This window comes from Enhydra lutris, unplaced genomic scaffold (assembly GCF_002288905.1).
Source record: "Enhydra lutris kenyoni isolate GAN:26980312 unplaced genomic scaffold, ASM228890v2 scaffoldscaffold34, whole genome shotgun sequence".
Lineage (NCBI taxonomy): Eukaryota > Metazoa > Chordata > Mammalia > Carnivora > Mustelidae > Enhydra > Enhydra lutris.
Window position 1 is genome coordinate 15,958,163 of NW_019154118.1, and position 23,360 is coordinate 15,981,522.

Sequence of the window (23,360 nt, forward strand, 5' to 3'; positions counted from 1 at the left end):
TTTGACTCCCCATCTAGAATGGGAGGAGGGTGAGCTGTATTTCATCGGCGGTTGAGTCTCTAGCTTCTAGCCTGGTATCTGGTGCATGGGGGACATTAAGTGGATATTTGAGTTTGTTGAATGGGGGAGTTGATAAATAAATGAGTGAATGTACCCAGTGTCACAGGTGCACAGAGGGAAGGGGTACATAGGAGGTAAGGAAGAGGTGAGTTCGTGGCAGATTTTTTTTTTTAAAGACTTTATTTATTTATTTGACAGACAGAGATCACAAGTAGGCAGAGAGGCAGGCAGAGAAAGAGGGGAAGCAGACTCCCCGCTGAGCAGAGAGCCCAATGTGGGGTCTCGATCCCAGGACCTTGGGGTCATGACCTGAGCCAAAGGCAGAGGCTTTAACCCACTGAGCCACCCAGGCAGCAGAGTTTTGAAGAAAGACTAGGAGGTTGCTGAACAGACCAGAGAGGAGGGGCACTCCCAGAGGAAGAAACAGCAAAGGAAGGATGCCAAGATGTGAAGAGCTGGGCTGGGTAAGAGGAGCCACCCAGTATGCAAGGGCTGGAGATGGGCTTGTGGCAGAGGAGAGGTGAGTAGAATAGTCCCCGGCTTTGTTATTCCTCTGGCTCTGCAGACCCTAGGACCAGTGTCTCATCCTCCACTTGCTCCTGCTTCCTGGACCTGGCTTCTTGTTGCCCCTTGCTCATGGATTGCAAATCTTTTACTGTTAGTTGAAGTCAAGACTTGAATGTGCTTGAGAAGCACCTGGAGATCTTATTAAAAATGTAGACTGTGGGGCGCCTGGGTGGCTCAGTGGGTTAAGCCTCTGTCTTCAGCTCAGGTCATAATCCCAGGGTCCTGGGATCGAGCCCCGCATCGGGTTCTCTGCTCAGCAGGGAGCCTGCTCCCCGTGCCTTCTCTGCCTGCCTCTCTGCCTACTTGGATCTCTGTCTGTCAAATAAATAAAATCTTAAAAAAAAAAATGCAGACTGTGGTCTCATGGGTCTGAGGTGAGGCCTGGGGCTCTGCATTTCTCAGCAGCTCCCACGTGACACTGCGATGCTGGTCCGGAGACCACACTTTGAGAAGTGAGGCTTTTTTTTTGTTTTTAAAGATTTTATTTATTTATTTGACAGAGAGAGATCACAAGTAGACAGAGAGGCAGGCAGAGAGAGAGTGAGAGAGAGGGAAGCAGGCTTCCCGCTGAGCAGAGAGCCCGACGCGGGACTCGATCCCAGGACCCTGAGATCATGACCTGAGCCGAAGGCAGAGGCTTAACCCACTGAGCCACCCAGGCGCCTGAGAAGGGAGGCTTTAAGGCAAATGGGCTAGGGAGGCTCTCTGTAGAATTGGGATTGGACATTCCAAAGACAAACGGAAACTACATTCCTTTGGATTACTGAGAACACTGCTTCTCCCAGCAGGGTGGGTGACTGAATATTATCTAATAAAATATTCAGGGGTAAATAGCACCGGGTAGAAATGCCAAAATATAGGACTTTACTCCCCCCATAGCCCATTTTTTGATATTGGTGTCATCATTCTGCCAAACACCTCTTTGAGTTTCAGCTTCCCTGGCTTTGCTGGCTCCCAGGGAACAAACGGGCATTTGGAGGCCCAGGTGAGCCATGGAAGGTTCTGCCGTAGCCCTCCTCCTGCCTCATCCTTCTGCCCCTGATCTTTTGACCCTTAGTCCTGGGGGATTGAGTTGCATAAAGGCTATTCTGTTATAAATTGTACACACGGTTTCCCTTTCCCAAACTTTGGATAGAAGCAGAGGGACATTCCTTATCTCAGATGTCCCCAGAATAGAAGTTTCTGGACCCTATGTGAGACCCAGTGAGCCAAGGAAGCAGCTTCCCTGAGCCCCACAGTCACCCTCCACGACATTAAGGAAAAGGAGGAGGCCGGCTACGTCAAACCAAAACTCTCCGGCTGACATGTGCCTGCGGCAGCTTGGGTGGCTGAGCTGCAGACCCGGGCTGGCGGGCTGGCGTTGCTGGGGCCGGCGGGAGGCCAGCCTCTTCCTCTGGGCACACTGGAGAGCCAGGCAGCTGCTGGTGGTGGAGGAGGGCTGTGGGATGGACACAGGCTGTGGCCACTGGAGGACACTTTTCCCTAGGCTGCCCCTCTGCTCCTTTGCTGATCTCCCTTCCCCTGGGCTGTGCTCCCCGTGTGGAGGAACCTGCTGAACCAGCCACAGCCGAGTTAAGTGATGAAGTCTGTGAAGATCTGGGTGCCTAGAGGCACCTCTCTTCCCTCTGCCTTCAGCAACTACCCCCACCACCACCAAAACCCGGCCCACGTCACTCCTTCCAGCCCAGAACAGTTTCAGCAACCTTGGGGGCTGATTTCACTGCTTTCAGCACGATGTCTGCCTTCCCCCATTTCCTCTTCAAATTCATTCATTCGTTCTTCATTCCTTCTTCGCTTCGGTCATTCAGGCTTGCTCCTTGCAGCGACTACGTATTCCTGTGGGTTGTCTGCCTGCTCTGAGCCAAACACTGCACTGGGCTCCCATTCTGTTCCTCCATACCCCACGCTCTAGCACCCTCTCCTCATAGCCTGTGCAAAGGTCCCTCGCTTTGTCCATTCCAGTCTTCTCTTCCCTGTGTCTCTAAACAACCTGATGGGAGGTCTGGGGTCTCTTCCCCTTGGTGATGGGTTGTGTAGAATACTGGAAGTACCCCTTGGCTCACACAGACCTCAGTTTGAATCCTGGCTCTGACTCTGCCCTCACCACCTACCATGTGTCATCTTGGGTGGGTTAAGGTCTGTTAGCCTCAGTTTCCCCATTTGCAATTAAAAAAAGAGAAGAAGAAATCCCCATCCCAGGGCTAGAGTTCAGTCGAGATATCACCTGTGAACTACTTGGCACAGAGTTATTACTCATAAGTATGAGCTGCTCCCTCTTTGGTGCCTCGGTGGCCCTGGGCAAGTGTGAGGGATTGCTGCACAGAAACCTCCATTCTACTGAACGTCTCCCCAGAAGGGCCACTTTGGTACTCCAACCCAAGTCCTTGTACTTGCGACGTTTGCCTATTTTTTCCTTCTTTTTTCAAATGGAAAGTTTTCAGACCTGCACCACCGAAGACAGAACTGTGTAATGAGCTCTGTGCACCGGCCACCAGGTTCAACCATGAACAGCTATGTCCAGACTCAGGTCACCTACCTGCCACTCCTTTTGTGTGTGTGTGTGTGTGTGTGTGTGTGTGTGTGTGTGTGTGTGTGTGTGAATACTTAAAGCAACTTCAAGCCACCCTATCATTTCACTTTAACACTCCAGCATGTATAATAAAGATGTTCAAATCAAAATCACAGTAAGATACCATCTCACACTGGTCAGAATGGCTTAAGTGAACCACTCAGGAAACAGCAAGTGTTGGCGAGGATCCAGGGAAGGGGGAGCCCTCTTGAACTGTTGGTGGGAATGCAAACGGGTGCAGCCACTCTGGAGAACAGTATGGAGGTTCCGCAAAAAGTTTAAAATACTTACTCTACGACCCAGCAATCACACTACTAGGTATTTATACAAAGGATACAAACATAGCAATTTGAAGGGGCACATGCAACCCAGTATTTATAGCAGCAATGTCCACAAAAGCCGAACTACGGAAAGAGCCCAAATGTCCATCGACAGAGGAACGGATAAAGAAGATGTGGTGTAGATACACAATGGAATAGTACTCAGCCTTCAGAAAGAATGAAATCTTGCCATTTGCGATGACGTGGATGGAACGAGAGGGTACAGTGCTAAGTGAAGTAAGTCAGTCAGAGAAAGATAAATACCATATGATATCACTCATATGTGGCATTTAAGAAAAAGCAGATGATCATAGGGGAAGGAAAGGAAAAACAAAGATGAAACAAGAGAGGGAGACAAACCATAAGAGACTCTTAACTCTAGGGGACAAACTAGGGTTTGTTGCTGGAGGGGAGGGGGTGGGGGGGTGATGGGCATTAAGGAGGTCATGTGATATAATGGGCACTGGGTGTTACATGCAACTGATGAACCACTGAACTCTACCCCTGAAACTAAAAATCCAGTATATGTTAACTAAATTGAATTTAATAAGGAATTAAAAAAAAACAACAGAAAAAGATGTTCAAGAACATAACCACAATATTTTATCACACCCAACAAAACTAAGAATTATTCATGAATATAATTTAATACCCAGCCCACATTTATTTTTTCCCAATTTTCTCAAAAAATGTCTTTTTACTCTTGATTTGACTGGGTGTCAGGATTCCCCAAAGGTTCATATTACATTCCATTGTAAGATCTCTTAGGTGTTTTTACACCAACCTGCTTTGACATGTTCTGTTTTCAGTGGTAATGGTAGAAAAATGAGGAAGTCCTCATTTCCAGAAACTCTCCCCAACTCACTTCCCAGAACCCTTTCCAAATAACACAAAACAAGCATCTCCTTTTTGGGGTGTTTTAAAGAGTCCCCCCCTCACTTTATAGCAGTTTTGAAATGAATGAGCTTCTCTAACAACCTTTAAATCCCAACAGTCATCCAAGAGAAGAAGAAGAAAGAAGAAAGAAGAAGAAGGGAGGCAGGACTTGGTTTAGTTCTTGGTTTAGGGGGGAAAAAATCCTGGGGAACTTTGTTCTTTTCAGAAAGACTTTTTTATGCCCTCCCACCTGCTTTTCAAAATCCACCAACCACAGAATTTACTCCATCCCCCTTTTTCTCTCTCTCTCCCTTACACACTCCCTCTCTCTTTTTAGCAGCAACATACAAGCCGGCCATATTAGAGAGATGGAAATAAAGCTTCCTTAATGTTGTATGTGTCTTTGAAGTACCTCTGTGCATTTTTTTTTAGCATCTAACCATTCCTCCCTTGTAGCCCTCGGCCCCTCAAATCACCCTCTCCCTCACCCCACCCGACTAACATCTCAGTCTCTGAAAATGCACAGAGATGCCTGGCTACCTCGCCCTGCCTTCAGTCTCACGGGGCTCAGTCTCTTTTTCTCTTTGGGTAAGTTAGACTGCACATCTGCATGCTCCTGAGGGTCCAGAAGTGTAGCCACAGCTGGAAAGAGGATGGGGGCCGGGTGCAGGAAAGGAGACCTTGCTGGAGCTTCCCTTCATGTCCTTGGGAAGGGAGGTACCGGGGATTGGAGGAAGAAGACATTGTTGGGTCTGCATAACGCTGGGACGAGCTGGTCACCGAAACGTTGGGTCGTTGGGTCGGGGATCTGAGTGTTCCTCAGGGGTGACAGTTATCACAGGAAGTGATTTTTCTTTGCGTCCCCCTGAAATGGACTTACTTGGGGGTGGGGGAGGAGGATAGGTCGATCTGCAAAGTCTCTTCGTGGATTTTTTCTAAGCTGCTGCAAATATGGGGTCCTGGGTCTTCATGCTCTCTTAAGGGGCTTCTCTTGTGGACCATGATCTTTGGAATCTGGTGGATTTAGGATATTAGGAAAGAATGTTTGGGGGAGTGGGAGGTAGAAAGTTGAGTCTGGGTCTTGTTTCCTGGAAATCTGTACTATTGATTTGTGGAAATGTGTCGGGGAGCAGGGCGGGGGGTGGGGTGGATCAGGCTTGAAGTATGGTCTCTGCATTGGGGAGAGACTTGATGAAGCAAGCGCTGATGGAGGCCTCTGGCGTGGGCCAGATATAGTGGAGGAGGGAGTCAGGTGAAGGGATCAGGAAAAAAAGAAAAAAAGAAAAAAAGAAAAAAAGAAAAAAAAAAGGAGCTCTTTGGCTGAGTGTGGCTGTGGCCCTTTAAGACCAGCCCAGCCTTGCAGAGGGCCTTGTCAAGTGATCCGAATGTTAATTTCTAATTTCACATTGGACCACTCAGGACTTCCTGGTGAGTAGGTGGGCTAGAGAGTTATTTGCAAGCCTGCTTTATAGGTAGTTTCCTTCTTGCTCCTAAACTTACTCATTGCTGATGTAGTAGTTGGTCAAGCCCAGGGATTGTCAGTGGGGGTTAGTCCCCGTTAGTATCCTCCCTCCTCCTTCCCTCCTTCTCCTTGTCTTTCTCTGGGTGCTGGGTTGGATATTGGGCAGGAGTGCTAGACAGAGCCGACACAGAGCCCCTGGCAGCTTGCGTCATAAGGCCTATTAGCTTTGCCGAGTTACAGGACATATTAACAACAGAGCAGGAATGTTATGGAAGCCTGGGCCGTACAAAGACTGGGCCATACAAAGACGGTGAGCCTTGGAATCAGTTCCTGGTTTAAAATCACCTTTACTTCATGACCATAGACAAGTGACTTGACCCTTCTGAACTTTGGTTCTTTCGTGGGTAAACTGGAGAATGCCTGGGTTTTGTGTAAAGCTGCGGCATACAGCAGGTGCTCAATAATAGTTGGGCTTTTCGCACGCCCAGGGGCCGTATGGCTTATTTAGTCCTCAGGATAATCAGTAATCGAATGAGGTAGGTGCTGTTATGATCCTTCTATTATGGATGAGGAAACAGGCACAGAGAAATGAAGTAAGTAAGTTACTTAAATTAAGTAACTGAGAGTCACACGACTAGTTTAAGGTGAGCTGAGATTTGAACCGGTTTGTCTGACTTCTAGTACCTAGCTGTTGAACTCTACTGCCCCCAATGTTCCTGAAATGGTACTGCTATATTAACAATAATGGATCAAAGAATCTCAAGGCAGGCAAAGACGCGGGGAGTTGGGTGATGACCTGGGTGTAAGGAGCCAGGGATGGAGGACAGGTGACTTCCTTGGCACTTAGGGAGAGCTTCCTGTGGAAGGGCGACAGTCTTATGAGAGCCTGATCTAAGTGAAAAAAAGGAAGGGGGCTCCATGACTGTGACCAGGGAATGTTTTCTGGGAGGACGGGGTCTAGAGTGAAGAGGTCAAGGAATGGGGCTTGTAAGGTGGTGGTGGGAGGAAGCTAGAGCCTCTGCAACCTGGGTGGTAGATCTTGAACTTGAACTTGACTGATGCTATGATGAGGTAGGCCCTGGCACTCCAAGTCTAAGGGCTCAGGTGGACAGTGGAATTTTGGTGATTGTAATGGCGTCAGTCTCCAAGGTGAAGGGACAAATGACAAAGGGGGGACCACATCAGGGGAAGGGTTTGTGAGAATAACTGTAGAGCGGGTAAATCATAGAGGATAACCAGCTGGGCAATCTGCCATACACACAGCAGAGGCATGTGAGACTAGTTTTTAGCTAGAAACAGTCCGAATGACTGGACTTGCCAGAGTTTTTCTTAAGACCATCGGCTCTGCAGTCACCAGCCTTGTTACCAAGTCTGAGTTAAGTTAGGCGAGGGTTAGAAAGTGGAGTCCGGTCCTCACTCAGGCCCACTGCCTGCATTTGCAGGGCTCTGGACACGGAGGGGAAATACCTTTCTTTCCTTCCACAGACATTTATGGCATGCCCATCTGGCATCACATGCTGTTCTGGGCCCAGGGATACCAAGATGAGTAGAAATCAGTTCCCCAGAGCCTCTCAAGGGACACAGACACAGGCACACGAACAGATAAGGACAGCACAACATCACAGGGCCTGTCCTAATGATAAATCGTAATGACGCTGATCATGACAGCAGCGAGCCTTCATCGAGGGCTATGTACCGGGCATCGCTGGGAGCCTCATACATTTGCAAGTCATGTAATCCTCACAACTGCCCTAGGAGTCACATTCTATTATTGTCTCCCATTTTACAGATGAGGAAACTGAGGTCTGGATGGTTAACTCTCTTGCTTAAGATCTTACCGCTTGGCCACAATGCCGTTCTGCCTTCCAGTCACCTGGAAGTGATAGGAACAGGGCTGGGGAGAGGGCCCAGGTGCTAGGCAAGCTGTCCTTGGGGCACGCCTCATGAGCTGTGAACTGCAGCATAGGGAAGAGGGCCCCAAGTCGAGAAGGGTGAATGAGATTCCCGGCCTGAAGCATAAACGTATGCAGAGGCATGAGGGGTGAAAGAAGGTGGGTTTGTCAGGAAAAGTAAGGAGTCGGAGATCACCGGTGTAGAGGAAGCATGGATGGTCGGGAGCTGGCAGGAGAGGAGGCCAAGACTTAGGTTGGTCCCAGATGGCAAAGGGTTGGAAGCTGTGCCCAGGAGCCTGGACTTGATCCTGAAAGCAACAGGGAGCCAGTGGAGGGGTGGTGAGGACATGCTGCCAGGGGTAGACTTGGCTTGGAGATGGAGATCCTGCTGTGAGGGAGGGTCTGAAAGCAGAAGGCAGGGTCTGTGTGTCACACTCCTCTGGGAGGCAGGGGCTGCCTCAGAAGGTTGGGGAGGACCATTCCTCTGCTTATTCTCTTTTAATTAAGAAGAAAATAAGCCTACCTCATTGGTTGCTGTAGGGTTGGAAAGAGGAGTGGAGAGAATTCACTTTTGTCTTTGCAGGAGATAGAGCTTGGCAGGAGATGAGCAAATCTGTGTGATCTCTGAAAGATGGGCTAGTTAGAACAGTGGATAGCATGGGGCCTGGGGTGCCCAAATGTGGCCCCCCAAGAAAGGAGGGGAGGCCTGGGTGCCAGTGATGCTTTGGAGCTAAGACCAGAAGCCACATCCTTACTATACCCCCCATTGATCCCCATTTCCTTTCTGTCAGTTGGAAATCAGGAGACCCAGACCTGGTCCCAAATGGGACAACCAGGACTGAGCTTCCTTTCATGGATGTTCCTTTAAACAGTACCATTCCCCTCCAGAGCTGGGGGCTGGCAGTTTGGGACTGGATCTGCTGTGGAGACAGTGCGGGGTGGCGGGGGGGGGGGGGGCGGCGGAGGCAGGGTTGTTCCCTGGCATGCCTTGGAGTATCACCAGGCCTCAACCCCTCACCCCTGTCTGGAGCCTTGCAGCCTGGGCCAAAATGGAACTTTGTCACTTATTAGCTGTGAACTTGGGCTATTCATGTAACTTCTTTGTGCTCAATTGCAACATCTGGAAAACAGGGTGGTAACAGGGCTCTTGTAAGTATCAAATGAGGTCATATCTATGCAATGAGTAAGACAGCATCTGGCCTGCAGGAAGCACTCTGTTGTTGGGAAGTCCTTTCTATGGCCCTAGCTGCGGGCTTGGCTACTTTCTGGGAGCCGCAGAGTTTACTGGGGTTTTGCTCACAGCTCTGACCTTGTTGCATGGTGCTTTCTTCGTCTTTAATGGGGGCCTGGATTGGTGAGAGGTCTAAAACCTTGGTAGGGGACTCAGGCTGATGTGGGTGACTTAGAGTAGGAGTCAGGAAGCACGGTCTGGCCCCGGCTTGTCCGTGTCCTCTGTGTGTTTCCCTCAGTGCCTCACTTGCCTCACTGGGGAAGCGGTGGGTCTAGGTCCCCAATTCTGGAGATGCCCCGTCTGGCTTCCTCTGTTGTGACAATCCCCGCGTCTCTCTGCGCTTGGGACTCCCTAGTTGTCTCTGACCACTAGAGGGCGCACGCGTCCCTCCCGGGGCCTCCCGCAGGGATCAGGCGGCTGGGCTGCAGGAAGAAAAGGGACTCCGCATTGCACCTTGGCTCCCTCTGCCCAGCCAGAAAGGACCTCCCCACAGCTCTGCCTTTCCACACGGCAGGGTGCTGGCTCCTTCTCAGTGGAGGGGGCTGCCTGTGGAATTCAAGTTCTCATCTGAGGGATGGGGGTTGACCTGGGAAAGAGGCCAGGGATAGGTCAGCCCTATTCACAGCACCTGCTTTCTGGGGTCACTCGGAGGCCCCTTTTGGGAAGGAGCCCTGGGAAGGTAGCAGCACTCGGAGGGGGTTAGAGAAGCGGGGGCCTTGCTCGGGTAAAAGGTGAGCTCAGGACAAGGCCCTGCCTGGTTGCCTCCCTGCAGATTTCTCTGCCTCTGCAGAGCGCGGGCGGCAGTGGCATTTTCTGCACACCTCCTCCTTGCCTGGCGCTGTGCTAGGTGCTTTCATAATGCTGATGAGAGCGGGGATCCGGGAAATGGGCTTTGTTCTTCTTGGCAGGCCCACTCAGCCTCTCCAGGTCACGCTCACGCTCCCAGAAGCCAGGGCGCTGCAGGTGGGTCTGCACGCCTAATGCCTCCACCTAAGACTCCGCTGCGACCTCTAGGGCCAGCAGGTCGGAGCCCCTCCTGTCCTTAAGTCCCGTCCACTGAACCCTGGCCACTCATCCCGGGGGAGGAGCTGAGCAGACTGACATCCCCCTTTGCAGGCTGCACTGCGGCTGCTTCCGGGGAGGGGCCCAGCTGCTGTGTGCTACGCCGCGGTTTGGCAAGGTGAGACTGGCAGGCGATACTTCCGGCCTGCGGCCGCGGCCGGCAGGTGCCAGAGCTGGGGGAATTCCAAGGGGCTGCCCTCTGCCAGGACGCTGTCCCAGAAGGCCTTCCGGTTTAGGGGGGCAGAACTTAAGGAGAATGCAGGGTAGCAGGAGCTGCCAGCCTGCGCATCACGCTTTTAGTATTTTATCTCTTTAAAATGATGATGGCAGGGGCACCTGGGTGGCTCAGTGGGTTGAGGCCTCTGCCTTCAGTTCGGGTCGTGGTCCCAGGGTCCGAGCAGAGAGCCCCGAGTCGGGCTCTCTGCTCGGCGGGGAGCCTGCTTCCTCCTCTCTCTCTGCCTGCCTCTCTGCCTATTTGTGATCTCTGTCTGTCGAATGGATAAAATCTTAAAAAAAAAAAAAAAGATGATGGCAGCCCCAGGAGGCGGGTGTCATCAGTTGTGTTATACGGAGCAGGGGACTGGGCCTTGGAAGGTGAAGGAGCTTGCCCACATCCTCCCAGCGATCGAAGGCAGAGCTGGAAGGGGCCCCATGTCTCAGTGGATCTCCTAGTCTAGGCTCTTTCTGTAGCCATAGCTTCCTAGCCACGCCCTCTGCCCCTCCCCCGTCTGCACCCCTCCCGCTTCCCACCCCCCAAGCTCCAGAGGGCTTCTTATCACACACACAGAAGAAAATCCGAATCCCCAAATTCTGGCCACCCAGAGCCCCTGGTGCGTCGCCCCTGCCTAACTCTGGGATCCTACCATTTGCTCCTTGATCCCTGCTCCTTGTGATTCAAACCCAAGAAGCTCATTCCAGCCACTGGGACTGTGGTCTTGATGCTCCACTGCTTTGCACTTGATTTCTTCAGGATTTGAGATGGCTCACTTCCTCACTTTGTCAGGGGCTGCCTACACGTCAGCTCCTCCGAGCAGTCCTCCCTGACTATGGGTAGGAAATAAGACCCCTTTGCTTTGCTTTAATTCTTACAGTAGCTGCCAGACATCACTACATAGTTACATTATAATTTTCTTCCTTGTTAGGGTGTGTTCCCTTCCCTAGATGGCAAACTTCATGTGGCGGGGACTCTGCCACTATTGTTCACAGCAGTAAGTCCTGGGGCATAGGCTAAGTGCAGGGGCGTGGGGGGTAGCTTGTAAATATGGGGTAAATGAGTGAATGTGTGGCTGATTCTGGACGTTACTGTTTATAAACAAAATGAATATTTTGGGATGAGGTTTTGACGATATTGGCAGAAAATCTTAGCATTAAGGTCGGGACTAGGGTGAGGCCAGTTAGGGGCCTATGGTGTGCAGTTTAAAGAGGTGTTTGCCCGGGGCACCTGGGTGGCTCAGTGGGTTAAAGCCTCTGCCTTCGGCTCAGGTCAAGATCCCAGGGTCCTGGGATCGAGTCCTGCATCGGGCTCCCTGCTCAGCAGAGAGCCTGCTTCTCCCCCTCCCACTCTCCCTGCTTGTGTTCCCTCTCTCGCTGTGTCTGTCAAATAAATAAATTAAAAAAAAAAAAAAAAGAGAGATGTTTGCCCGACCCTGAGGGTGAATGACCCCTTAAATTCTGTGTCCAGGGCTTTCTGCCCCATGGAGATCCCTGTAGCTTCAACTGGAAGGGCTTGGGCTCCCTCAGCTCACCCTAGCCTCTGCTCTGCTGAGGGTGTCCGAGGGGGCCGGGCAGCCCCAGCACCCAGCTCTTCTACACTAGGCCTGGTGCTCCTTATAGGATTTGACAGAAATCTGCTGTCCCCATCCTGTCACCCCTTCAGCCTATGTCAGCTCCTTGCTGGGATGTTTCCAGGTCTGACATCTCCAGAAGGGACTCCTGTCCTTGTAGACGCATCCGTTGGTCCCTTGGAATTGTGCCTCTTCTTCTGGGATGCCTCTTACCTCCCACTGCTTGGCTGCCATTTTTCCTGCTTGCCAGAAACCCGGGGAAGAGCAGGGGGCTGGGCTTTCCTGTGGCCCTCGTGCATAGAGAGCAAGGCCTTCTGAATCTTCACCTGTCCTGAAGGCTTTCTGCCATGTGGGAGACATTGCAGCTTCGGCTGGAGGGGCTTTGGATCAGCAGAGTTGAGAAGGGGGAAACTGAGGCCGGCACAGTGGAGTCCCTTGTCCATGGTCTTCCGCTAGCAGGTGGCAATAGTAGAGCTGGGGCAGGACAGCCAGATGAGGGGTTGCACACCTATGGTCCTGGGAAAGACTTGGGGCCATTCGTCTGCCCTGGCTTAATAGGTGACTTCTCTCCCCCACCAAGCTTTGCTTTACTCCAAGGGCCACATCAGGTACCCTGGGGAGCTTTGCTTGCCCCATGCGACTCCCTGACTCATTTCAGACCCAAGGGACCCAGCCCAAGGCCAAGGCTCTGCTCCTCTCCCCATCAGGTGCAGAAGGCTTGCCGCCTCCCTGGCCCCATGAGCCAGAATCCTCACCAGCTTGTCACTTTATCCACAGTGCCACCGGGGCGCACCATGGAGGTCACAGTACCTACCACACTCAACGTCCTCAATGGCTCTGATGCCCGTCTGCCCTGTACATTCAACTCCTGCTACACAGTGAACCACAAACAGTTCTCCCTGAACTGGACCTACCAGGAGTGTAGTAACTGCTCTGAGGAGATGGTGAGTCCCCGGAGGGGGGCGGCGGGGAGGGAGGGGGCAGGAGCTCCTGGGCATGAAGCCCACATTTCCCACCATCTGCCCCTTGCCGTGGACCAGGACCCTGGGGATCCTGGTGGGCAGTCTGCTCCAGAGGGCTTCGGCAGAAGGTGTGTGGTCACACCCGGGTGGCCCTGGGAGGGCAGCAGAGACCTGGAGGTAGCCGCCTCTCTTCCAGGGAACCAGGTGCACGGTTGGGTGGAGGGGAGACGCCCTCTCCTTGCAGCTGCTCGCTCACGAGGTTCCTCCTCCCCAGTTCCTCCAGTTCCGCATGAAGATCATCAACCTGAAGCTGGAGCGGTTCCGAGACCGCGTGGAGTTCTCGGGGAACCCCAGCAAGTATGACGTGTCGGTGACACTGAGAAACGTGCAGCTCGAGGATGCGGGCACCTACAACTGCTATATCATGAACCCGCCCGACCGCCACCGCGGCCACGGAAAGATCTACCTGCAGGTCCTCATGGAAGGTGAGTGGCGGGCAGAGTGGGCAGCCGGCTGCCCTGGGGTCCCCCGCCTGTCCCCCGCCCCACCCTCCAGCAGGGGGATCACCCCGCTCCTTGGGAGGGGCTGTGCCTTCCTGAGGTGGGAGCTCTGGCTTGTGGGGGGGGGCATCCCTGTTACTTCCTCAGGTCTCTGAGGACTGGAACCAGGTCTTATCCTTATAATGACCTTGATCATGGTCATGATGCCATGGTCATTGGTTGGGCACGTGCTATCACGAGAAGTCAGCCACCTAAGGTCATGCAATGAGTGAATAACACAATTAGGACTCAAGTTTGGGTCTATTTGATCTCAAAGCCCATGCTCTTAAATTCTGCATTTTACTGTCCTTCCCGGGGGCTTTGAGGTGCCCTGCGACTTTGGGGTGGATACAGAGAGCTCAGGGGCCTGGGTTGATTGTGGCTTTTACTACACTGCTTTCTGTGCCAAGCGTCCGGTCAAGACCACCTGACGTATGCTGCGGGGAGGAGGGGGCCGTGGAGGAGGCTCCCTTTCCCTGCCCCGGTGCTCAGGGGGGGTCTGTTTCTTTTCCTTTTCCAGAGCCCCCTGAGCGGGACTCCACAGTGGCCGTGATTGTGGGTGCCTCCGTGGGCGGCTTCCTGGCGGTGGTCATCTTGGTGCTGATGGTAGTAAAGTGTGTGAGGAGGAAAAAAGAGCAGAAACTGAGCACGGATGACCTGAAGACGGAGGAAGAGGGCAAGACAGACGGAGAGGGCAACGCGGATGATGGCCCCAAGTAACACGGCCCCGCAGCCCCTCCCTCGCATCCTGTCTTCCTCCCACCCTCCACCCTGCACACTGTGCCCCCGCCTGCCCTCTCTTGGTGTGCTTCTCTTGAACCAGGGTCCCAGGGCCCACCTGGGGCCTCCCGAACCCCTCACTTCGTACCCCCCACTCTGCACCAAGAGTGACTCACCTCTCTTTCATTTGGGAAACCTGCCATGGCACGTGGGACGTGTGGGCCCTGGGGAGGGAGAAGTGGGCTCAAACTGCCTGTCCCTGAGAGTCGGCAGGAGGCCTGAGCGAGGGTCCCGGGGCGGGGGGGGGGAGGTCAGCGGCCCAGCCTGCCTTGTTTGTGGACTGGTCTGGTGGGCCTCAGGGAAGATCTGCGGATGGTTGAGGGGCTCTCCTGAGCTGCCTCAAGAAAGCCTGGGCTGTGGCGTGGCTCTGCTCCCCAAGCTGCTCCAGGCCAGGCAGCCCTGTCAGGCCGGGGGCTGCTAAGGGCTCCTGTCACTTGGGTGGGGGGGCATGTTGAAGGGATGACTGCATTTCCTGGGCACTGAGGGAAAGCCTTGGCCCAAGGACCTGTGCTCTTACCCCCTCTCCTTCGACAGCTGTTACCACAGGAGCCTCGGGGGGTTTCTGTTGGCTGCAAGTCTCTTGGGATTGGGGCGGGGGGAGCGTCACATGAAGACTCACGGAGCTGGGCTGGGGATGGGTTGTACCCTTACAGGTAGTGGTCATTTTTCACCATAGTGGACTACTAAGAGCAGAGAAATTTCAAAGTTGGCTAAGGTCTGAAGAGGTGGGGCTCCATGGTAAAATGGAGTTGGCTACAGTCTGCCTTCTCCAGCAGGGTGATGGCCCTCAGTGCGGGTGTGGGGCTGGGGAGGGTGGACACGGCCGTGGAGGAGTTGAGGTACAGACTGGGGCCTTCATTCGGGCCTTCTCTTCAAACTTTCTCCACGAGCCTCAGCAGGGTTTTTAGCTTTTTCTTTCCAGGGATGGGGATGCCCTGAGGGAAACATCCTGCCGCCATGTTTCACCCTCCAGGCCCCAGGGCCCACCAGGGCCCCCAGAGGCAAGTAGCATTTCTGGAAAGCCAACTTTCACTGCCATTTTACTCACATTAAGAGGGAATTATTTAAGCCTCAAGAGAGGGAGAGAGACAGAGAGAACCTGCTGACGTGAACTCTACCTTGGAAGACCCTCAGAGATCCAGGCAGCAAGCCATTCCTTACGGGTGGGGAACCAGGTTCAGACTGGCAAGACTGAGGGTCCCGCCCTTCCCTCCTCTGGCTCCTCAGTCTCCAGTTTGAACCAACAGAACCATAGTTTTCCCTGTGGCAAGGGCCTTTGTGGGCTGCTAGACAGGGAGGTGAGGTGAGGGCCCTGGGCTGTCCACTGCCTAATCCTCTCCCAGGGCAGATGGGAGATGGAAGGATGGAGTGGACGGGCAGAGCTGCTGGCAAGGCACCCCCCCAACCCCCTGTCCCAGACTGACCTTCTTCAACATTTCCCCAGCCTATCCAGGAGCTCAGACCCTGCCCAGGCTCTGGGAGTCAGTGTCCAGGGCAGGAACCGGTCTGAGGAAAGGGGTTAGAGACAGGATGTGACAGTCTCAGGGAGCATTCTCTGCCTCTGCCAGGCAGGTGGCCAATTTGGGGAGAGAACAAGAGCGTACGGGAGGTTAAGTTTAATTCACTTCAATTCGACATCATTTACTGAGCATCTCCTGTGTGCCGGGCACTGTGCCGGCCGCCGGGGGTCACACAAAGCCATAACAGAGTTGGGAACTGTCAGGTCAGCACTGTGGGAACGAAGATTCTTTTTTTTTTTTTTTTTGGTGCATCTAATTCCACCTCTGCAGCCACTGCTTCCAGGGCTGGAGTTGAAGGAAGAGAGTCCTGAATCTGGGCCCTGGGAAGGGAAGAAAGGAAGGAAAGGGGAAGGGGGAGGTGCACAGGGAACAAGGTGACAGGCCAGGCAGAGTGGGTGAAGAGTGGGGGACTGACAGCCTGGGTCACAGCTCCTGGGTGGGGGGAGTCCAGCTCCGTACCTAACTGCCAATCAACACACTGCCAATGGGAGTGGGCTAAGCCACCAGGATGCCTGGGGCGGGCGGGCACAGCCCATTCTTGGAGCCAACCAGCTAAGAGGGGAGCGATGGGTGGTGGGCATCTCATACCAGCTGAGACCAAGGGCGGTTGGAACATACTTTTGCAGCCTGCAGATTTCACTTTCCAGCAACCTCTCAAGTGCTCTCCTCTCCCAGGATGAGTGGGGATCTGTGCTGATGCGGGGCACTTTTCTTTTTCCAGGAGGCGTAACATTTAGGGGAAATTTTTGCGCGATTCCCTAGGTTTATTCTAAGAAGTCCTAACTCTCCATCAAGAAGCCCCAGACTTCTGGGTTCATTCCTTTCAATGCCCTGACCCAGTGGGGCCCCCCCGGCTGCCCACCCTCATGGGCGCTTTCTCTTGCAGCCTCTTAGAATCTCTTCTGGAGGTCTCCTAGGGCTGCCTTCCCCAGAGCCGTGAGGTTGGGAACAAGATGGGGCTTCTTTGAGTAGAGGTGGGGAACCGGTGACATGTTCCCACAGCAGCCATTTCTCTACCCTGCTTTCTAGTTTCTGCCAGCAAGCTGCTCCTGTCCCTGCGGGGTGGGGTCCAACCCCACTTCCAGCTGCATGTTCCCATCACTGCACTCTGCTGGGTCCAGTCTGCTGGTTTCCTCCACTACCCCTGCCTCTCCTGTTGTCTTGGAGCTCCCTGTCTATCTCTTCCTACTAATCAAAGGCCACTTGTAAAGAGATGGGCTGGTCAACCCCTGGGACTGAACTTCTAAGAACAAAGTACAATTTTTCAGGACTGAAATGCCTTGAGGTGCCTTGAAACTGGCTTTGAAAATGTCTACCTGCCCCTTAGCTATGGACTAATCACAGTTATTCCCAATTTATAGAAAGGAAAAGCTGATTGGATCCATATTTTCTCCCCGGAAGTCCCCTTGGGGAAGTCGGGCTGGTAAGTATTTACAAGGTCAGGTAAAGCAGATGGACAATGGGAAATACTGGCCAGGTCCCAGAAGATAGTCCCGGGCCATAAGGATGGCATGGTGCAGTTGGAATGAGTGATAAATCAAGAAATCTCCTTGCAATTTGTCTTAAGGACAGACAGCCTGTGCCTCTTGCTGATGTCTTCCTCTATTGAAGTTTGCTGATGCATTTGCACATAGGTATATAGGTATAGATATATTCTATATACAAATATAAAACATTGTGTTACATCCACCCCAAAAGTTATACTGGGTGAGGTGGGGGAAACCATCACTTCTCAATGTTTTGAGTTAATTCACCAAAGGCAAATTACGGAATGTTCTTACTGCTTTTTGTGCACTTGGAGGAGAAAACCCAACTACTTTTGCACTTTCTAGGTTTAATGTGCTACAGGGTGGTTGGAGGGGTGGCGGGGAGAAAAACTCAGTGGTCCTCTGTGGCCCAGCTGCTGTGATGTGTCTGCTTCTTGGAGCAGACCGCGTTTCTTTTGCAGTTTGCCGTATTGCTTGGATCTTTGGCTGCAATAAACAGATCATCTCCCCTGAACATCCCTCAAGTGTGGCTTTTTTCGGGGGTGCAGAGCAGGGTAAGTTGGAGGCTTTGGAGGGATGCTGCCAGGGATCCCTGCTGCTCCTTTCCTGGTGATCCCGCTGATATTTCCCTGTCCTCAGCAAGGACACAGTCCTTCTACTCTGCTCAATTTGACAAATGGCTCATGTCTTTCCCCCTTTGCCTTCTCTCCGAATCCTGGGCACTCCCTCCACCTTGGAAGCACCCTGAAGACAGGGCGGCTGAACACCCACTTCTTGGGGGCCTCTTGGTTATTTCTGGGATGACGAGTCTTGGGCACAGTGACACTGTTAAATGGATGTTGGCCATTTTTTCCATAGATGGATGGGCCATCCTTCTCCCCCAACCCCCACCAATTTCTAAGCCATGTGTCACTAGGCAGGCACTTCCTTTGCCTGCTCTGGACTTGGTGGGTGGCAGGGGGGATAGATGACAGCTGCTCAGAGTCTGCCCTCATGCCCGTTCACGGGTGAGGGTGGTAAGGGGGAAAAGTCAGGTTGTTCATGTCCCATCTGAGCACTGCTGGATCAAATTTTCGTGCTGCTGCGGAATTCCACTCAGGACTAAGGACGCCCTCCTGGTGGTGGCTGGGTGGGGGGACGCTCCTAGTCCAGACATAGCCAGCCTTTTTCTTTCTTGCTTCCTGTTCTTAGTCTCTGCATTTTTTACCTACACGCACACATGCACGAACGTACACACACGTGCGCATGCGCACGAGAAAGATAAGAAAAGTTGAAACTTTCTGAATGGCAAGGAAATGCGGAAGTGGTTCATTCCTATTTTTCTTCTGGTTTCTCTGTCATTCTATCTACTCCCTGGCGACCCAGAGACCCTTGCCAGTGGTTAGTGGCCAGGTGCATGGTAGAATATTCCCAGGGGACCCTGACATTGGTAGTTGTGACACCTGCAGGGGTTCTAGCCTCTACCTGAGAGAGAAGCCAGAGGGAGGGGCAGCATTAAACAGAGATGGCTGGTGTTGAACCAAATGAAAGATGCCTTGGTTTAAAAGGATATCTGTCCTCCAGAGCCCCTGAGTCCTTCCAAGGATGGGATGTCAGAGAGGCTCCTTCTGTACTTAACAAATAGGGAAACTGAGGCAGGGCAGGTGGACTGAGCAGCAGAAGGCACTGAGAATTCTGGCTGGCTCTTTCTGGGGTGGGGCCAGCATCTTCCTTATTCTAGGGCTTTTCTCCCAGAACACTTTGGAACCGGGCCTGGCTTCTGGGAGAGTTGGATTTGGCTCAGGCATCTCTCTTAAACTGATATTTTCTTTAGCTCAGCCTGCTTGGGGCCGGGGTGGGGGAGTTCTGATTACAGAATGAGGTCCCCGGTGGAGAAAGAGCTAGCTCCCATTCTGGTGCTCAGAACTGGTCACCGGCCTTCTGTATCCCCACTGAGATACAAGAGCCTCTCAATTCCCGCTGCTGAGCCCCTGCGGGGCTGGGCACCCCATCCGCCTGTCCACTGCCTGCTGTCTGGAAGACGAGTCTGTAAAGGGGCAGGGAGGGGGTGTTTCAGAGTCCCTAGGAGAGGTCCCTTGGCCAAATGGAGTGGGATGGGAGGGGATATCTTTACAACATCAGAGACAGGAGGGATCTTGGGGAGCTGCTGGTCAAGCCTCCTGAGTATCTTGAAGGGGACGCTGAGGACCATAACAGGCAAGTGACTTGCTTACGGCCACGTGATGAGTCAAGAACAAGACAGGATCTCCTATTGGACTCTAGGTCAGCAGTTCTCCCAACAGTCCCCAGTCTGGGCACAGCTGGGCACAGCTGCACACACCAGCCCCGGATCCTGCCCGCCCCTCTCCAGCTGGGCCTGGGGGGAGCTAGAAGAGGCCCCATGTTTCTGCAAGGTGTATATGTAAAGCCAAGACCCAGAGAGCAGAAGTGTTCCTCCCAGAGCCCCAGCTGGCTAATGAAGAGCCTGCCCTGGAAACCAGTCTCTCCTCCCCAGGTAAGACCTTCCCCAGGCTGAGCCGATGCCCATCATGACAAGAAGGCGCCTGTCTCCCAGCTCCAAGGCCCAGAATCCCATTCCCACATTGCCTCATGTTGGTTTGTATACAGGCCCCTCTGGGGGCAGTATCTACAGACCTCCTGGTGAGACGAGTCTGGGCAGTGTCCAGGGGACTGTGAGCTGGTCAGCTTGGATAGGAGTGTGAGCCCCCACTAGGTCTCTAGCCCTCCCCCTGGCATTTTGAGGGCTCAGAAGGTCTATGTTGTCAGGGCACCACAGGGACTCTTCTCAGATGGACCTGGTGGCCTTGTCCCCCTCCCCAGACCTCTCACCCCGAAGCCCACCAGGTTCTAGTCATTCCTGGCTGCCTACTGCCATGCTGGTGTCCAGGGCACAGCCACCTTTCAGGACAAGCATCCAGTGGATGAGCTCTCCAAGGGGCTGGGGGAGGGAAGCCCCTCCAAGAACTATATCCTGCCATTGTGACCTAGGTTTGATCCTAAGACAGACTGTCCTCGCCTAGGAGCTTCTACCCCTGCAGGGTTGAGGAGGCCTCTGGCTACAAGAGTGAGAAAGACTGATAAAGGAGCTTTTCCTTTTCTCTGGCAAGAATGACCTTGAGGCTCCAGGAGGTGCCAGGGAATGTGGCAAATGGGCACTGGGCACTCAGCTTGGCTACTTGGGGTTCCACGGGAGGGACTTGCCCTACAGCCCTGGCGAAGTCACCTCGATCCCAGCCACAGCTGGCTCTGCTTCTCAGCTGGGACAACTGCCCCATAAACAGGTGACACACGGACTAGGAGCCATTTGCCTCAACAGACTGAGAGCCCCTCTTGTGGGCAAATGGGCAGATGAAGAGGGCTTGTTCCACGGAGGGGATGTGAGTATTGCAGCTGTTGGCCAATACAATGGCCAGGTCTGTGGCCACAGGGATAGGGATTAGACTTGTCCCATTCTGCCCCAAGGCAGAACATTAGGGCAGGCGGGCAGAGACAGGTATTGATCCAATGTGAAGTCAGAGCTGTGCCAAGGGTTGAGTTTCTCTGAGGTAATGAGATCCCCATCCCGGAAGGTATTCAAGTGTGGCTTGAGGGTGTTGTTAAGAAGACTCATATATCAGGGCATACTTTTAGATGCCTTCTAAGGTCACTGACATGGCCCTCTGCAGCCCTCGTTTTAGGATTCAAGTGATAAAAGGGGGATTAACTCTTGCTTGCCTGAAGACAAATATGACCTAGACACGGACCAGCTCCCATCCCTCTGCCTTCTTACTCAGCCATGCTCTTCCCCAGCCTGCCTCTGTCCCCTTGTGCCCTTTACCCTGTTCATCTTTACCTGATTTATCCGTGGCGGGGAGAGGAGAGGTGGTGAGCGCCTACTCACATGAGAAATAGACTGTGAGAGGCTGGAAATTTGGAACTTCTCTCCAAAGATCAGGCCAAGTGTAAATTGTGTCCTTGGCTTTTTGGTCAGGGCAGACCTTTCCCTGTCCTTCCAGCCCAGTAGGTAGAAGGTGCTAGCTTTCACAGCTTCCTCCTCGGTGGGCCCTTCTAGCTTCACCAAAGTCTCCAGCCCCTCCATCCCCGTGGCTTGCTCACGCCTGAGCTGGGGTGCACTGCTGCAGTGAATGGCTGTGGGGTCAGGTTCAAGTCCAGCTGAGGGGGTCGGGGTGAGGTGTGGGGAGGGGAAAGGGAAGGGGCAGATGAGTGAGAGCTGGCTAGATTAGCAGGGATAATCACCATTGGCTGAGTACTCTTCCAGTGCCTGGCCCCAGAACTAAGCATTCTATGGATGTCAGCTGATGGAATTTTCAGGGCAACTCCTCAAATATGCATTCTTTTCTCACTTTTACAGATGGGGAGGCCAAAGCTCTGCTATATTAAGTTCGTCTACACACAAAGTGACATGGCCATGGCTAGAAAGGGGCAGAGGACTCAACCCGGGGCAGGGTGATGCAAAAGGCACTGCATCACACAGCGAGAAAGGAAAGAAAGGGGCAGAGGAATGACCTCTCGCAGCCCAAAGACCTAGGAGTGAGTGGGGGAAGGGTGGCTTGGCACCAACCTCAGAATGACCTCACCTCAGAAGGACCAGGTGAGGGCAAAAGGTTTTGGGAGCAGAGGCAAAGCGTCCTCAATGGGCCCCTAACAGCCCACCCCCTCCATGCCTGGCCCTTGACCCCACACAGAGCTCTGGTCTCTGCTGGCTGCCTTCTCCTCTCTTGGCTCCTAAAAACCTATAAAACCACTTCTTGGCTCCTGGCAGTTGTCCCCTGGTCCTACCCCTCCTCTAGGGCCTGTGCCACACTCCAACTTCTCCAAGTTACCCTTCACTCCATCTCCCCCACCTTCGCCCCCTGCCTTGTCTCCCCTCCCCCCCCCCACATCCTCTCCTCCCCTCCCTTTGCAAGACCTCCCACTCCTGCACTACAGTGTTCTGGAGCAGATGGGATCAGAGTATTCAGGGGCTTGGGCCTGGCACTCCCCTCCACACTGTCTTACACTTCTGTTTTAATCAGGCTGTCTCGGCGTCCCCGTTCAGGGCAGAACCAGGTCTAAGGTCCAGGAGGACATCTCGCCATCCAGCTGACAAGGCAGTCCCATGGCTGCAGTGAATGTCGAACCTTCCCAATGCCTCCAGCCCCCAGCCCTTCTGAGCCCCCACGCTCACTTGACAGGATGGCAAGGGAAGCAGGAAGTCAACACAGCTCTGGGGCGCTGGCTGGGGTAGCTGAGACCCTGCCCTGGGGCTTCACGCCCCACCCCCCATGTGGCTCAGAATCAAGAGATTCCCAGGACTCACCCCATCTCTGGGCTGCGGCAGGGAAGCCAACGTCTGCTCCTAGAAGTGGGCACACGCCCCTCTCCAGCTTGGGACTGTCCAGTGAGCACCTCCTTGGTCAGGACGGTTCAGCTCCCGCCTCCCTTTGCCCTCCTCCACCCAATGAGCTCATCTGTCTGGGGCTCCCCACCCCCTTTGCCCGAAGGGATGTTTGGATAGAACCTGGAAGAAAACAGAAGAGGAGGATGGGTGTGATGGAGGAGGTGGCTGCCTACCTGCCGGTGCCCAAGGCCCTTAGAAAGTGGAGGGTTTGTGAAGAGCTTATCTTTACTCCAACTCCACCATGCGAGATGGGCTGGGGAGCCCTGGCTAGGTGGCCAGTACTGGTCCGCGTCTCGGACTGCTAGACCACGTGCCTGCGGGGCTGGTTTGGTGCATGCTGTCTTGTTAACCCCCTCGGCACCGCCAAACTTCAGTGGATGCCCAGACCTTAGCTGGGGGCGGGCGCGGGCACTCCGAGCTGGAGGGAGGGAGTGGTGAGGAGGGACGTGGTGGGGGGGTAGATGCAGGTGAACTAGGAAGGAGGCTCGCAAAAGTTTGTCCAGGTAGCAGCCACCCAAGCCCAACCTGAGAGGCAGAAGTGTTTGACGGCATTTAACTTTAAATTAATGCAGGCATGCAGGCAGAGAATCTCGCCCGCATTTCCATGGTCCTGAGGCTGGGGCTCTGTTTATAGCCAGAGGGAGGGCAGCTGAGGGAAGGTAGTGGAAGCAGATCCTGGTGTAGATCAGAGGCTGGTGGAGAGGAGCTGTGGGGTGAGGTGTGCGGGGGCTCCCCGCAGAACCCCGTGTTCTCTGCCTTTTCCTGCTGAGTTTGTGCCACTGCCAGTGAGCTGTTACCTGCAAGGCCTGGACAGGGACAGGCACAGGCACAGGGACAGGAGCTGTGCGGGGGGGGGGGGGGGGGGGGGG

At 53.6% G+C, this 23,360-nt stretch overlaps 2 protein-coding genes across 2 annotated transcripts in view; both read left to right on the forward strand.

Annotated features, from left to right (window-relative positions):
• Positions 1-4,768: 4,768 nt before the first annotated feature.
• Positions 4,769-17,480, forward strand: LOC111153775 (sodium voltage-gated channel beta subunit 2). Its single transcript, XM_022513008.1, has 4 exons — positions 4,769-4,980; positions 12,601-12,767; positions 13,060-13,270; positions 13,845-17,480. Exons 1-4 carry the CDS (start codon positions 4,911-4,913, stop codon positions 14,042-14,044), a joined length of 648 nt encoding a protein of 215 aa, XP_022368716.1. The 5' UTR covers positions 4,769-4,910; the 3' UTR covers positions 14,045-17,480.
• Positions 17,481-19,588: 2,108 nt separating this feature from the next.
• LOC111153772 (sodium voltage-gated channel beta subunit 4) overlaps positions 19,589-23,360 on the forward strand; it is a 25,161-nt gene continuing 21,389 nt past the window's right edge. The window contains exon 1 of the mRNA XM_022513006.1: positions 19,589-19,605. The gene's annotated coding sequence lies outside the window, so the exon portion shown is untranslated. The remainder of the gene's footprint in view (positions 19,606-23,360) is intronic.

Excerpts from the sequence above, each read along its gene's own strand:
- LOC111153775 (XM_022513008.1), top strand. The coding sequence starts at position 4,911 with ATGCACAGAGATGCCTGGCTACCTCGCCCTGCCTTCAGTCTCACGGGG. Across the intron at positions 12,768-13,059 it reads GTAACTGCTCTGAGGAGATG|TTCCTCCAGTTCCGCATGAA; the intron begins GTGAGTCCCCGG and ends CCTCCTCCCCAG. Across the intron at positions 13,271-13,844 it reads CCTGCAGGTCCTCATGGAAG|AGCCCCCTGAGCGGGACTCC; the intron begins GTGAGTGGCGGG and ends TTCCTTTTCCAG.